Below are 15,190 nucleotides of genomic sequence, written 5' to 3'. Positions count from 1 at the left end.
TCTTGAGACATTGCTGATATTTTACAGTCCGTGCCACCGAGATAATAATTCAGGAGTTTCATACGAGCCAACGTTGACGAGCAAGAAGAATGAAAAATCAAAATGATCGTTGGAAAATAAGACCTCTAAATATATTACTTTATTGAAATACAGCGCAGCGATTAATAAATATTTTTTTTATATGTAATACACTTTATGGTGTAAACCTCGTCAACGCAGTATTCGAATACATCCCCTCTCGAAGGGCTGCAGTTTGCAACTATCATTTCCCACTCGAAACCACAATTCCAGACTAAGACGTTCTCATGAGGACTTTGTAAATGCCCATGACTGCAACAAAAACGCCTATACTGCAGCATGTGCTGGCTTCCTGTTGTCGCGACAATTAACAATAATCAATTAATCACACTGACCGACGTTTATCGAAACTTCTTCGTTTTTGGAGCACACATCGTTGAATTGTTTCCAAGTCCCACATTATGGGCGCCTTAACGTTGAACACGTAGCGCGATGCGTCATTAACATCGGAATACCCGTATGTAAAGTATCTGTTGATCACAAATATGTTTAAGCTTCCCGAGGCCCGATCTAGAAGCGCACAGGGATGGGAAACAAAAGCAAGTCCATGAATAAGGGTCATAGCAGGTACCGCTTCCCTACGGCCACTAGTAATGATAGATGCGGTTACTATTAACAAGCACCATTTTTCGAGACTAACTTAACACAGAGGATACCTTAGCGGAGGAAATACTGCAGAGGGTATATGTGTGTATTTAAAACTAGGAGTGTTAGCGTCGCTCGTGCATATATATATTCACGGATAAATGCACAGATATACCCTATAAATTGGACGAGAGGAGGACCGCCGCCGTAGCTGAATCGGTAGAGCATCGGACGCTTTATTCGAAGGTTGCAGGTTCGGTCCCTGCCGGTGGCAAGTTGGTTTTTTTCGTCCACTTCATTTCTTCCTATCTACATCAAACTTACTATAAATAACGTCCCCTATACTTTCCCTGGCTTGTTTGTCTGTTGGTTCTCATTTACGTTGTGTCCAACAACAAAAAACGAGCCCTCAAATTCCATTATTGTCGTTCATGTAAGTAGAAGGTGTGTCTTCGGCTAATAACGCTTGTCTTACGGCCTCTCGAACATCGAACCCCGAACAGAACATTCTTTACTGTATGTCCTGTGTTATCTCCCTCCCAAATATACATGACGCATTAAAACACACAAATATAACTAGTGCATACGTACAGGCAGAGAGCTGGCGTTCTCGGCCAGCGTGAACCTTCCCACAGGCGTCAGGTGGTCATCTTCCGGCAGAGAAAAACCGAGCACCGTGTAGTTGCCCTCAGCGTCGCCGTTTTCGTCGACGCGGATGTCGAAGCCGAGTGCGCCTGGTTCCGCAGAGACAGCAAGGAAGGGGTCAATCAAAATGTGTACATAAAGATGTGGTTGGTAGAATAGAGGAGTTGTGTAAGACTTATAAGGCGGGTTGCTAATTTAAATAGAAATTGTTAGCGAGACATAGGCGGTGATTAGACAACGCTCGTGGCTTTTACCTAGAAAAGAACAGCGTACCCGCCACGGTGGTCTAGTGGTTATGGTGCTCTACTGGTGACCCGAAGGTCGCGGGATCGAACGCTGGCCGCGGCGGCCGCATTTCGATGGCGGTGAAATGCCAGAACCCTGTGTACTTAGATTTAGGAGCACGTTAAAGATCACTAGATGGTCAAAATTTCCGAAGCCCTCATCTACGGCGTCTCTCTTAATCATATGGTGCTCTAGGGACGTAAAACTTCAACAAAAAAATTGGGAAAAGGATGACGGGACATAAGGGAGAACAGGGTGACAATCGCAATTTTAGTGCAAATGCAGAGCAGCTCATTGGGCCAACCCATAGACGATGCGGTGGCGATGCATACTTATTACCTATATTAATGTACCGTACGCTTCAACAACTCTTCATCACGGCGAGGCAGCGCTGCTTGCCGAATCGTGAACAGCAGCTATGGGACAGCCGTCGACAGTCTACTACTTCGCGTGTAAACATGATCCAATGATTCATCTCCACGTGCTTCAGTTGCCCTTACTTCGGTAGAGGCTGCCTCGGATCTGAGCCCAATAGCAGTGCCGTTCGTGAGCGATCCGTTCTCACGTAGCACTTGTGTTGCGGCCCGGGCCCACAGCATCACGGCGTCGTACGTGAGGCCGGCGTATATCGGGACCTGGCAGTGTCGGAGAAAGATGCGGTTAGTGATGCAGACGTCTCTTGGAGCTGTCATTGAGCTGACTGTTGACAAGTGCCCCCATAGCTCGGAGCGTGCTAGGAAGTGCTTCCGCATTGCGTAGGTGAGTCCGTGGTGACTACGCAAGCCACCATCATCTTATACGAAACAATCCTGCTGATAAAAAATTTGCGCGGCTTGCACTAAGTCGCCCAAGGCTGGGTCACAGCAGAGTCGCTGGGCACGTTTCAGCCTATGTTGGTAAGCATGTGTACAGAATGCTTGGGTGGTGATTGAGCGCGAGCCGGTTAGTGATGACGATTATTTTTTATCTGCGACACACGGCAAACCTCGACCATAACAGCTCGGCTGTAAAATATTTAAATGTGGGTGCTGAGAACTCGCTGTTGTAGCTAAATCAAAGAGCTGCCAAGCGAGGAGCACTGTGAATTTACGCGACACTTTATATACATGTGAAACCACGAGGAATCTTTGTGGTACGACCACAGCCTTCCTATAGGGGGATGAAAGGAGCATGTATATGTTTCGAGCTGCGATACGAAAATTGGGTTGACGGTCAGCTTTTTTCTCGGACGTTCCTTTCCGTCACTTGACTGCTTTCGCTCTGTTAACTTCATTATTTCGTGAAGTTCAGTATTTAAGGCGGAGGGTTGGGCTAGTTGGCATCGTGAATAATAGGTCATGGTGCAAGCGATATAGGAGACGGGGACGACAAGAAGGAACACGGGAGTTCAGCATTTCAGGTGCTTCATCAACTAGTCCTATCTGAAAGCGGGATTCTACTGGGGTTCACGCTAAATTCAAGTTATCAAAACCTGCTTTGCCTGTCATATACACTTTTTACTTTGATAACTCACACGTCTAAATCGCAAGGACATCATATGATGGGCTGCAGCAAGCGGTACGGCGTAAAACAGCTAAATTAGATGATACAGACAAATGGTACAGACATATTGCCCCCTGCGGGATTGGTTGACAGCGGCCTCACACCTTAACCCGACATAATATACAACTCCATCTTTCGAGTTCCAGCAACATCTGAGATTCAAATAACTTACATGCGATGCCAATGGAAGCGTGAAACTATGGCCATAATAAGGTGACTGCTTATATTGAAGTTTTATTCAAATCTTAATTATTTGCCATGCCTTAGTCTTGGATCTCCACTGTGGCGAAGACAAGTGGAAAAAAGCGAAGGAACAAACCATGAGCATCAAATGGTGAATGATCTTTTTAGAAATCGATGACATTGGCGTATATATGCGTCATTCTTTGAACCTTCTACCCTGACACAGCAAGATGCTTCGCAGATTAGCTACAGATGCGAGAATAATTAAATTCAAGGTACATTATTTCTTCTCTATCTTCATGCCCCCCCTACCCTCCTCCCATCCTCGAAAAAAAAATGAAATCTAGAAGTTTTACGAAGCACTTACCTTAAACTTGAGCTCGGTGTGCATAGGTATGCAGAGGGGCTGGGTGCCGGCATAGCTGAGCACTGCCTCCGAGAAACGGCCATAGTGCTCGTCGGAGGGAACGCGCGGCGAAAGCAGAAGCACGGCTCGGAACGGGAAAGGCCGCACGATGGACGAGTCCTCCCAGTCTGCATTATTCGCATGCAGTCATTCATACGCACACACCCTGGGCGCAGCGTACAGCCGTTCGATTAGCTCTGTAACTACGCAAAAGCAAGACGTGGCGCGAATCTATGTACTATAGCAGGTACACCGCCATCTTTGAATATTAGCCTCAAGGTAAAGCGGATAATGTTAGAAGAATGGGCAGTTTATGTTCACTGGAAGTAAAATATACCCTTTGTTCCCTTTATACAAGGTGTTTTTTTGAAGACAATACAGGATAATATAAAAATCCCATGACAGTAATGCTCTTGCCGTTTCGTTTTCGCACACGAATTTTGCCGCAGCTTGAATGACACTGTTTCTACTAATTAACAAAACCTCGTTAATTAACTATTCAATTCGTGACTTCGGAGCAGTTATTTATATTAGAAAGCTGTAGTGCGTGATAATTTATGGCATACACATTTTTTTAGAAATCACGAAAGTTGAACGTAATTCGAGATATTCATAATCAAATTTTAAGGGTGATGTCGAAGCTGATCGCGCCCGGCGCGCACGAAGAGCGACCGCTCTGTTACGTCACACCGTAACTACCCGTGACAAGAAAGTGACGAAGTTTGATTGAAGGCCCGTCGCGGCCGTATTTTTTTCGTGATATGCGGCACGCCATCTTACTTGCACCAGCACATCGCCTCACCCTTGCGTGCAGTGTTTTTTGTTCATGATCTGCTTATGAGCTGTGCGCAGGAAGGCCGCAATATCAACCATTTCTTTGTCAGTGAAGCGGAAAACAATGGGGCAGCCACCACGGCACTTCTTGGAGGCAGGCGAAATTGTTTTTCGCACCTGTTTAGAGTTTCGGAAAGATGCAGACAAGCACTACACATCGCACGCAAACAATAAGCTGTCTGCTCCTGCATTTCAGAACGCTTGCCGATTTTCGGAACCAAATTCTGCTTTGACGCGCTTTGATTCAAATTTCCTCACTTCCGTGTCACGGATAGTTCTGCTCTGACCTAACAGAGAGTCCGCATTTACCGCGTGCCGAGTGCAGTCAGTTTCGATATCGCGCTTAAAATTCGACGATGAAAATATCTAATTAAGTGCAACTTTCGTAATAAAAAAGAAAGTATGGGTGTGTCATACATTGGCCCGCACTACTGCTTTAAGCAAATGCCCTCAAGTGAATAATTCAGAAGTTATTTAAACACATTTTTGTTACTTAGTCGTTCAATCATATTTTAGGTCATATTCAATGAGATGCACAAAGATGCAGTATGATAAACTATGTTTCGGAATCCAGACTGGGCGGGAAAACAGCAACTGCTGTACGGAAAGTTGCAATTCTTGTGCTATACGAATATGCTCTATATTCTGATCGAGTACGGAACAAACCATCTGGTTTTGGCTGGGGAGGATCCGGAAGCGCACAAACTATCGTACATCGTAAAGGACAATCGTAAGGGATCGTAAAGGATCGTAATGGGTCGTAAAGGACAGCAGTCAGCGTTTACGCTCCCTCTTCGCTGGATGCTTGTAGTGGAAATATCTCGTACAAAACCGTACAAAGTGTTGCACAATGTGCCGTAGAATATGTACAAAGATAATGAGAACTCACAGACAATCAAGCCAAAGAAAGTATAGGGGGTGTTATTTGTAGTAATTACGATATATGTGTAAAGACTTATATCGTAATTTCTACAGATAGCATCCCCTATATTTTTGTCGGCTTGATTTTCCGTTACTTCTCAGTATTGGATGAAGATGCTGAGTTAGGTATATTTGTCTTCCCGGTTCTCCTTTTCCGGTGTAGAGTAGCAGACTAGAGTATACTATCGCTGAGGTCGACCTTCGTGCCTTTCTGTAAATAACCCCCCCCCCCCTCTCTCTCATCAACGTTGTGTGTACCAAGCGAAAACGAGCCCTTAAATTCCCCGTATTACGTTCAATATGTACAAAGAGTCGTACAATATGTACAATATGTACATATGTAATTTGTACATATGTAATATGTAATTTTTTAAATCGTTTTTCGCTTCACGAGAAAACTTGGCCATCCGGAACTAGTGACGTCATGCAACGTGGGCACTTATGCATATCTCAGGGTGCAGTGTTAGCCCGTACATAAGGCAGGAATTCTAAAGCAAAGAAGTGTTCAAATTGTGCGGAAAACGAAAAGAGTGGCAACCAGAGATGTTTATATTAACGCAAGTGAACTTTTGCGCGCCTGTCGTGCAGGCGAACGTGGAGAGAGCATTGTCGGCGCTGAAGTTTGTTACAGCGAAAGCGGTTATAAGATGACAACAGCCGATTTTGGCGCCATAGTTGTCCGCCGCCGCCGGTCTCCGTAACCGCTATCGCGTGAAATAAGAAGAAAGAAATGAGGAACAAATTTCTAGGATTGAATGGGAATATAACCAGCGCCCTCTGCGTGGCAGTCGAGTATACTCCACCACAGTGCCACGTTGGTGCTTGTAATTCCTAAGCAAAAAAAAAAAAAAAAATCGGCAGATCCCACGCAATGTGGGAATCGATGTAATGCGAAGCAGCTAGCAAAGAGCTGCATACATCGTCTTGTTTGTCATTGAGGCTAATGAAGTCAATCATGTCGGGTCATCTAGTTCCCTATATAACGCGATATTGTCGTACATGCATGCGTGTGCAACCTGGTATATGCCATGCCAGCGCCTCCTCTATTTTTCTGTGCCTGGGCGAAGGAGCGTAGCGCAATGGGAAACGACCGTCGGCGTTAGTGCGGCTTTCAGCCGCCGGGCGCCGCCACCGTAGTAGACCAGCCGTCGCGTAGTCGCTCGCGGAAATGAATGCGGTGGCCGCATTCGAAGCTGCTATGCGGTTCAGTTTTCGGCTGTATTCGCGTTGTTTAAAGTATCATGAAAACTTGTAAACTGGAATCATGAAGCACTTGTTCTGGGCAACCAGCCCATTTCGAAGGCATGTGTCCTTCGCGGCTATTTGATCGAGACGCTCGCGCGTCGTCTGCTAGCCCGATTCCAGAGAGCGCATGCCAGTGATGCACGGAAAATTGTTTTGTCACCGTTACGTTCGCTTGACTGAGAGTCGGTTATGGACTGTCTGAAAGTCGATTTTCGAAAGCAGCATTTGCCAAGAGCTAATACTGAAAGTTTGGGCGCTTAAAGTTCCCCGATGCGTGCTACCGTCTACTGGTGTAGCGCACTATACGCAAGCCATGAGGTCATGCTCTAAATAGCATGAAATGTCACGTACTAAGCTGCTTCCAGTGACAATGTACATAATGATTGTCGGTTGTTGTCGGTAGCGCATGTAGTGTCTATGGGCTCCGATTCTTCAGCTTCGGGGCCTAATGTCAGCGCTGCATGCACATGGCGGCATGTGCTGCATGCACATCGCGAGACAGCCTTGCTACTGGTACTAGATGCATTCGTTGACTGTTCGGACGCAACACGGTCACGTTTAGGGATACTTGCCATGCTTTATTCAGTTGTTACCTTGGGCTGCAAACGTGAATGGTAGTCTGCAAAGAGTGACGCTACTGCATCCTTCGTAAGCCGCCGCTTCTTATATTTATGAAATCTTCGCGTCGTAAACGACGGCTGCATATTCTTGTGTAGTTTGAAGATGTATTGGGAGACCAATTATCCCGCCTAATTACTGCAAGCCACCTCTACCGAACACCAGCGGCAGCTGGAATTATGATGGAACGACAGCCGAACAGTGTATTAAGCCGAAAGCCTTAGATGCCTCATCAAACGCGAAAATTGACCGTCGGCGGCGTCAGCACGAGTGATGAAAAAAATAATTACGTGATGACGTCATCATATGACGTCACAGATCATAAAATTTTGTGACATCGTCGTGACGTCACATAACGTGACGTCGTCATATTACATCTTCGCTTGGCCAAAATGGGCCGATCACGGAGGCAGTTCATGCCTCCGGTGATGTGCAGAAAACTTGCACTGCCTCCGATCCTTGAGGCTATCAGAAAACCACGTTAGGCACAGAAATATCTCGGAGGGAGACGGGGAATGTTAGATACATTGACTAGAAGAAAAAGAAGATGGTTTTCGCCTTTCAGTCGTCTTAGGTGAATGCATAAGGAACCCTGTGAGATTTTCTTTTTCTTTATCAATAAAGGGAAATAAAAAAAAAGACAATCGTGATTTCTTTCAGTTCCATTTGCAGAGTGGAACACAACAGTATGACATACTACGGCATTGGGGCGGTTGCAATAAACTGAAATAGAAAATAAAACGCGAATACCATCAAACTCGAGTGCAAGTATCGAACCGGCAGCACGGCCTGACAGTCTGCCTGCGGAATACTTACAGCGGGGATGGAAAGACACGCGAACATGTGGCATCTGCATTCTTTGCTGTTTCGCATCTATTTTCAAGTGTTTATAGCCTCGATGATTGATGAGAACACGACGTCATCCATGACACAATAAAAGACCATCTAGCATCTTTTTTATTGCCACCACGGTTAGAGCGTGATGAAAACAGCGCGCCGCTATGTTCGCGTTTCTTTCCATCCCCCTGTACCTGTGAAAGCCTGCAAGAAGCACAAATGCAATTAAACTCGGATGCATGCACGAATTCGTGAGCTTCGTGATACGCGCGGCCGTTCAGCGCCAGCTTCCCGTAGTCTACTTGCACAGCGCCACCACGCGGCAGCGGCGAGCGGACGCGGAGCGCGCGCTCGACGGCCCGAGGAGAGCGTTCGCCCAGGCACTGAAAAATAGAGGAGGCACTGGCCATGCTAATCAAACATATATTCTGCTACATATATACAGTGCGTGACCTGCAAATTATGTTCGTCACGCACACCTGTCATGCCATACCAATTTAGGTATATATCCAGTTAACAAAATGCCCGCGAGCGCGCCATGAGCGTGGCGTCTAAATCACGCCCTACATGGCATGCATGTCATGGTTTTCTTGTTAACTCCTGTTATTTGTGTTCGCCAGACAGTCACGTCGCTCAATGTCAATTTTGGTGTATATCAAGCTAGCGAAACGGCCGCCAGCGCACCGTGAGCGTGGAATGTAAATCATGCTGTACATGACATGCGTGTCATGATTTTCATGTTAACTCCTGTTATTTGTGTTCGAGACAGTCACGTGGCGAGATACAAGTTTTGGTTTATATCAAGCTAGCGAAACGGCCGCCAGCCCATCATGAGCGTGGCACGTAAGTCATGCTGTACATGACATGCGTGCCATGATTTTCATGTTAACTCTTTTAGTTGTGTTCGTGACACAGTCACGTCACGAGATACAAATTTTGCGGTATATCAAGCTAGCGAAACGGCTGCCAGCGCACCATGGTTGACACCATTTTCATAGACTTCGCCAAGGCATTCGACACTGTCTCACATCCTAAATTATTGCACAAGTTGTTTCCATATTAAAGAACGTGTCCTTGGTTGGCTGGATATCCGACTTTCTTTCGCAGCGTTCACAGTATGTGTGCTTCAGCTCTACTAACTTCGATGCCTGTTTCATCAGGTGTTCCCCAGGGTTCTGTGCTGGGCCCCCTCTTATTCCTGCTTTTTAATGACCTCCCCTTGCACACCCCTGTGAAAATACGCCTTTTCGCAGATGACTGCGTCCTATATCATACTGTTAAATCTTCACTGGATCATGCCACTCTCAACAAATCCTTCTCTCACTTTTGTATCTGGTCCAAATCTTGGCAAATGAATATTAACTTCTAGACCGTCGTTATGTCATTTACCCGACGTTCATGCCCCTTGACTTTTGACTATGGTTTCAACAATGTTAGTTTGTGCAGGGTGAACGAATTCAAGTACCTCGGTATCTTTATGACTTATAATCTCTCATGGTCTAAACACATTGATCTCACATGCAACAAGGCTCTTAAGAAATTAGGCTATTTACATCGTACGCTCCGCTCCGTCTTGCTCCTCAAGAAACCTAACTGCTTACCTACAAAGCTCTCATTCGTCCCATCCTCGAACATGGTTGCGTGGTGTGCAACCCACATAGGAAATGTGACATTAAAAAACTAGAACGCGTTCAAAAAAGAGCTGTGCGTTTTGTATGCAATAGATATGACAGGGATTTTTCTCCGTCGAATTGTCTTCCTCAACTAGGTCTCACTACACTTGCGAAGCGTCGCCACGTTGAATGCCTCAAATTCCTTTACAATCTAATCAATTCTCCCCGCCTCGACACTCTAGACAGTTATCTTCAGTTCTCCAGACCTTTATCTACGCGGAGCGACCACGCCCTTAACATTACAACATTTTTCACCCGCACTGACATGTTCAAATATAGCTTTTTTCCTGCAACTATAGAAGCCTGGAATTTGTTGCCCGGAAGTGTGCGTTGCTTACCACTGAAAGAACTTCTGGAAGCATGTTCATGAATGTTGATTTGCTGTTATTGTTTTGTTTTCTTTTCCCACTCCTGCAATAGCCTCATTGAGGCTGCAGTATGTAAAAATAAATAAATAAAAAAATGAGCGTGACATGTAAGTCATGCTGTGCATGACATGCGTGTGATGATTTTCATGTTAACTCCTGTTATTTGTGTTCGTTATGCAGGCACGTCGCGAGATACCAATGTTGGTGTATATCAAGCTAGCGAAACGGCCGCCAGTGCACCATGAGCGTGGCACGTAAATCATGCTATACATGACATGCGTGCGATGATTTTGATGTTACCACTTATTATTTGTGTTGTTCACACAGTCACGAGGCGCGATGTCAATTTTGGTGTATATCAAGCTAGCGAAACGGCCGCCAGCGCACCATGAGCATGGCACGTAAGCCATGCTGTGCACGACATGGGTGCCATGATTTTCATGTTACCACTTGGTATTTGTGTTGGTCACGCAGTCACGACGCGCAATACCGATTTTGGTGTATATAAAGCTTGCGAAACGGCCGCGAGCGGACCATGAGCGTGGAATGTAAGTCAGGCTGTACATGACATGCATGTCATGATTTGCACGTTGAGATCTGTCAATTATGTTCATAATACACTCTTGTCACGCCATACCAATTTTGGTATATATCAAACTAACGAACGGCCGCAAGAGCACCAAAACAGTGGCATGTAAATCATGTCGTTGATGACGTAGATATCATGATTTTCATATTATGACCTGTCATTTATGTTCGTCATGAAATCATGTTACAACATACCAGTTTTGGTGTACATCCTATAAACGAAACGGCCTGGAGAGCACAAAGTCGTAGGCGGCTAGATAGATAGATAGATAGATAGATAGATAGATAGATAGATAGATAGATAGATAGATAGATAGATAGATAGATAGATAGATAGATAGATAGATAGATAGATAGATAGATAGACGCAATGTCACAAAAGTTCGCTAAGAAATGCTTGGCATTTAAAAACGCCAGTCAGAGGTACTATCAAGCGGCCTCAGCGCAGCGTCAGACGGAGCCTGCACAGCGAAGGCGAACAGCTGCGCGCGCGCCGGCACCAGCGTGTCTGCCGCGCCTACGACGCCACTCCTCCCGAACGCGCAGACCAGCAGCGGCAGTGTCGGAGAGCGCCTGAGATGCCAGCTCCGGTGACGCAGCTGTGTGGAATCCCTGATCCTCGCGCATTCGCAGCACGGCTCATGACGCTCCACGCGAAATCGGCTCCGGCTAGGCAAGTGTAGCTAACGCTATACAAAATACTCTATTCAGGCGTCATGCCGAACAAGGACTCGTGTTAACATATATACTATTACGTTGCAGAAGAGTAAAATAACAACCTGGCGTCACACAGTGCGAATTGCGCAACGAGTCGGTCGCTGAATTCTTGTAGCCCGTTACAAAGGGCTCAGGCACAATTCGTCATCGTCATCAACCACAGCACAAGGTGCACATAATGCCCTAAAGATGTGTAGCGGGTATCACGATGCTGAGAAGAATGACGAAAAGTAATATAGTGGGTGCTTCGCTACTTAAGAAAAAATAGGATGATTTATGGCGTAGTGGGTACCTTGCATGCGTACTTGTATTAGTTGCCCCAAGAAAGTCTACAACAGGCTCTGGAAAGGCCGCTCTTCCAGCTTTCGCTGTGACTGTGCTCTTTGTTCCGTGGAGGCCTGGCGATTTTTTATCTAAACATCGGTCTCACACATCAGGGAGTACGCTCAATAACGTGCTGCTTCTGAGGTCGTGCTCACTCCCTTGACACAAAGCATTGAGCCCGATAAAATAAATCGTAATTGACTTTTGCGAAAATAAATTCTGTGACTTTTAAGGGTATACTGGTTTGTGCTAGTTGGTAGGAATTTGAGGTACAGTTACTTCCGCTCCTCTCAAGAATGTTGGAAAAAGGCACTTTACCCCTGTCCCACTTTCTTAAGAGGAGGCCATGTAACTATATACAAATCCAAGATTTTTATATGATTACCTTAACTTCGCATTTTTGCGTACAAAAAAAAGTACGCTACGAACCGTTACGGAACATTTTATTTTCGTTCCGGAACAGAAACGGAACGGAACTTTTTGCGCTGGAACGAAACAAAAACCGAAACGAAAACATTTCGTTCCGACACTCTGGTTGTAAGGGTAAGAAGTGAAACGGTGGAAACGACGCATCTCGATGACGTTTCACAATGCTGAAAAGCCATCGCTTTCAGCATGGCCGCTATTGTGAAGATGACGGATTTCGCTGTCGCAGAATTTAGAACCTGCCACTTTTAAAGAACATTTCCCGCCTGCGAGATAATGGTTGGGGCTGAGCAACTTCCAAACAACATTGTTTTTTCTGTTTTCACAATTATATCTTTCCTCCGTAGCAAAGGTCACATTGCAATTGTAAAAAAAAAACTATTGTTGGCCGAATAGATAGAAATTCCTTATACACTGGAATGCGCACAAAACAAACGTCACAACTTCCGTCGTGAGATGTACACTGTAGTTTTGTTCGTTGCGACATTCCCAATAATACGCTTTGTTTTGCAGTACAGTTTACGAACTACTTCAGGAGATGAAAGCTTAGAATCCCTAATAGACGTACTCCTACTAAGGAAGACAGCATCGTGATCTTTCGAGAGCACTGTTCCGAGAAAACCCAGTGGACGCGCTATGGCGTCTACAGTGCTCCTGTGTGAGCGAGAGGACCCTTGTGAACGCATCCGACCAGAATGCGAGAAGCACTGCCTCAGTCGTGATAGCTTCCGCTTGGGGATTAGAGGCGTGGGCCGCTGCTTCACTTCGTAAGTTTCAAGGAAGCGGATTGACGTTAGATGTTAGATACTGTGTACACTGCGCCGCTCACGATTTGAAATTGACTGAACCCTTTTTTAGTGCGGTGCTTTTTCCTAGAAATGAACTGCGCTCACCCACAGATTGTTGACCTAATTTTAGTTCTCTTTGAGTTTGCAGTAAATACAGATAACAATTTCCTTAACAAGTTCCCTTCAGATATTGGACATTGGACAGGCTTGATGAAACCATATAAGGGCACCAAGAATAGTACAAGAGCCACAGTACCGTGCATTAGGAAGTAAAACACTTGATACTGGAACGCAATCTTCTCGATTACCTATCTGTTAGGGTGTATCCACAGGCGCCTAATCCTGTGTGTGGTGCCCGTTCGTCCTTCACTACGATCTAACAATAGCAGCTTGGCGATAAATTGAAAGGATATTTTTAAAGGAAGAAACTTCCGTGTCTCCTACGCGCCAAAAAACGCTGATGATGATTGTTTCGATTAAGCTTGATAACCAAGGAGGGCTCTAACACCGCAGTATTCGCCATCCGCCTTCTGTAATAAACTTTCGTGGGCGAGTGCTGTGGCAGTATTCGCTAGAGACATCACGGTAGCTATACAAAGCATTGCTTTGAGCACGTTGATCGCATCGAAGGTTAAAAAAAATCGTACCTCCTCAGATATTCTGCTCTAACACGATCGTACATAGTGACTAGAGCCTAGGGATAAGCTTCCCGCAATCGACGGGCGGAAAGGCTAATAAAAAACAGAAACGTCTTACTTCATGTGTAGTGGTGGGCTAGTTGGTGAGCCATAATATTTGACGCAAACACAGCGCTTGCGTATGCATCATTTTATGTGTGCCTGATTGTGTACTTTTGCGCGTTGATTCATCAATGGAATTTCTGGAGAAGGAAAAAAGAAGAGGGAATGGGGGTTTTACTTGGAGAGACTGTCGCTCATTTTTTTTTATTTTCCGTTGTCACGTGGCGATATACTGCGTCTCATAAGGATCCACTTTCACGCGTGTGTGTGTGATTGTTTTTTTTTTGTTTAGGTGTATGGCATCGTGTACAGAAAATGACGTAGTCTGGTTGTCAAGAAAAAAAAAGCCTAATATTATTTAATCTTCCAGCAAAGTACGTTTAATTCACAAACATTCAAAACAGACCAGTGGAAACGAATTCAATAACAAAGCTTCCAAATGCAAGAACACCCGTGTACTTATCTTGAAGTGTTGGCAAGGGAACCAAGGTGGCCAATATTATGCCGCAGTACCCGACTGCCGCTTGCCTTTTAATTATATCGTAGTTCTCGCACTTAAAATATCCAAATTCTTTGATCGATGCAATGATGATCAACGAAGACCGAAATGTAAACAGCTACACAGACGCCTCTCTCTCTCTCTCTCTCTATATATATATATATATATATATATATATATATATATATATATATATATTGTGACGTCGCATTTGACACGCCTTTAATAAGCCTTCGAGCCTTAGGGAACCGAACACATCCGAGGCACAGAACAAGCTCAAGATATATCCCCACAAGCGAAGATGATGAAGAACACCATGCGATGATGATAATGTACAGATGATGAAGAAGGGCCTGATAAATTCCCACACTAATTTCCCCCGCGTGCAAGCGGCCATCGTGGCCGCAACATAATGGTACGGAGAACGCGTGTTAAAAGGCTTCATACGAGATACATGCACAATCTCAGTACCGCGACGGCGCCGGTCAGTTGGAGCAATAACAGGTTCGACGCGATAATTAACGGGAGAGGTCTGCTCCCAGACTGTGTATGGGCCAAGAAACCGAAATTGAAATTTGTCGCACAAGCCAGGAGTGCGAACTGGTGTCCGGAGTAGCACCTCTTCGCCGGGGTGGAAGAGCACAGCACTGTGAGATGCGTCATGGAGACTCTCGCGGTGCTGTTGTCTTGCCTCAGTGTTCACTCGGGCGAGCTGGCGACAGTGAAGGATGCGGGAGACATATTGTTCACAGGAAGATGCAGATGGAGTGACAGGGGCGGACAAGAAAGAGACGTCAAGAAGGGAAGTTGGCGATCGGCCATGGACAAGGTAGAATGGCGAGTAGCCAGTTGTGCGTTGTACGGCAGTATTATACGCGAAAGTTACAA

General features: G+C 45.5%; 1 protein-coding gene across 1 annotated transcript in view; it reads right to left on the bottom strand.

The window, feature by feature from the left end:
* Positions 1–15,190, bottom strand: part of LOC125759123 (guanylate cyclase 32E-like) — a 55,848-nt gene that overhangs the window by 1,882 nt on the left and 38,776 nt on the right. Inside the window, exons 5-7 of the mRNA XM_049417423.1 lie at positions 3,686–3,852; positions 2,039–2,228; positions 1,255–1,397 (exon numbers count right to left, since the gene is read on the bottom strand). Coding sequence (XP_049273380.1) covers positions 1,255–1,397; positions 2,039–2,228; positions 3,686–3,852 — 500 coding nt within the window. The remainder of the gene's footprint in view (positions 1–1,254; positions 1,398–2,038; positions 2,229–3,685; positions 3,853–15,190) is intronic.

Source organism: Rhipicephalus sanguineus, chromosome 7 (assembly GCF_013339695.2).
Source record: "Rhipicephalus sanguineus isolate Rsan-2018 chromosome 7, BIME_Rsan_1.4, whole genome shotgun sequence".
Lineage (NCBI taxonomy): Eukaryota > Metazoa > Arthropoda > Arachnida > Ixodida > Ixodidae > Rhipicephalus > Rhipicephalus sanguineus.
This window is presented reverse-complemented; position numbering and strand designations above follow the sequence as displayed.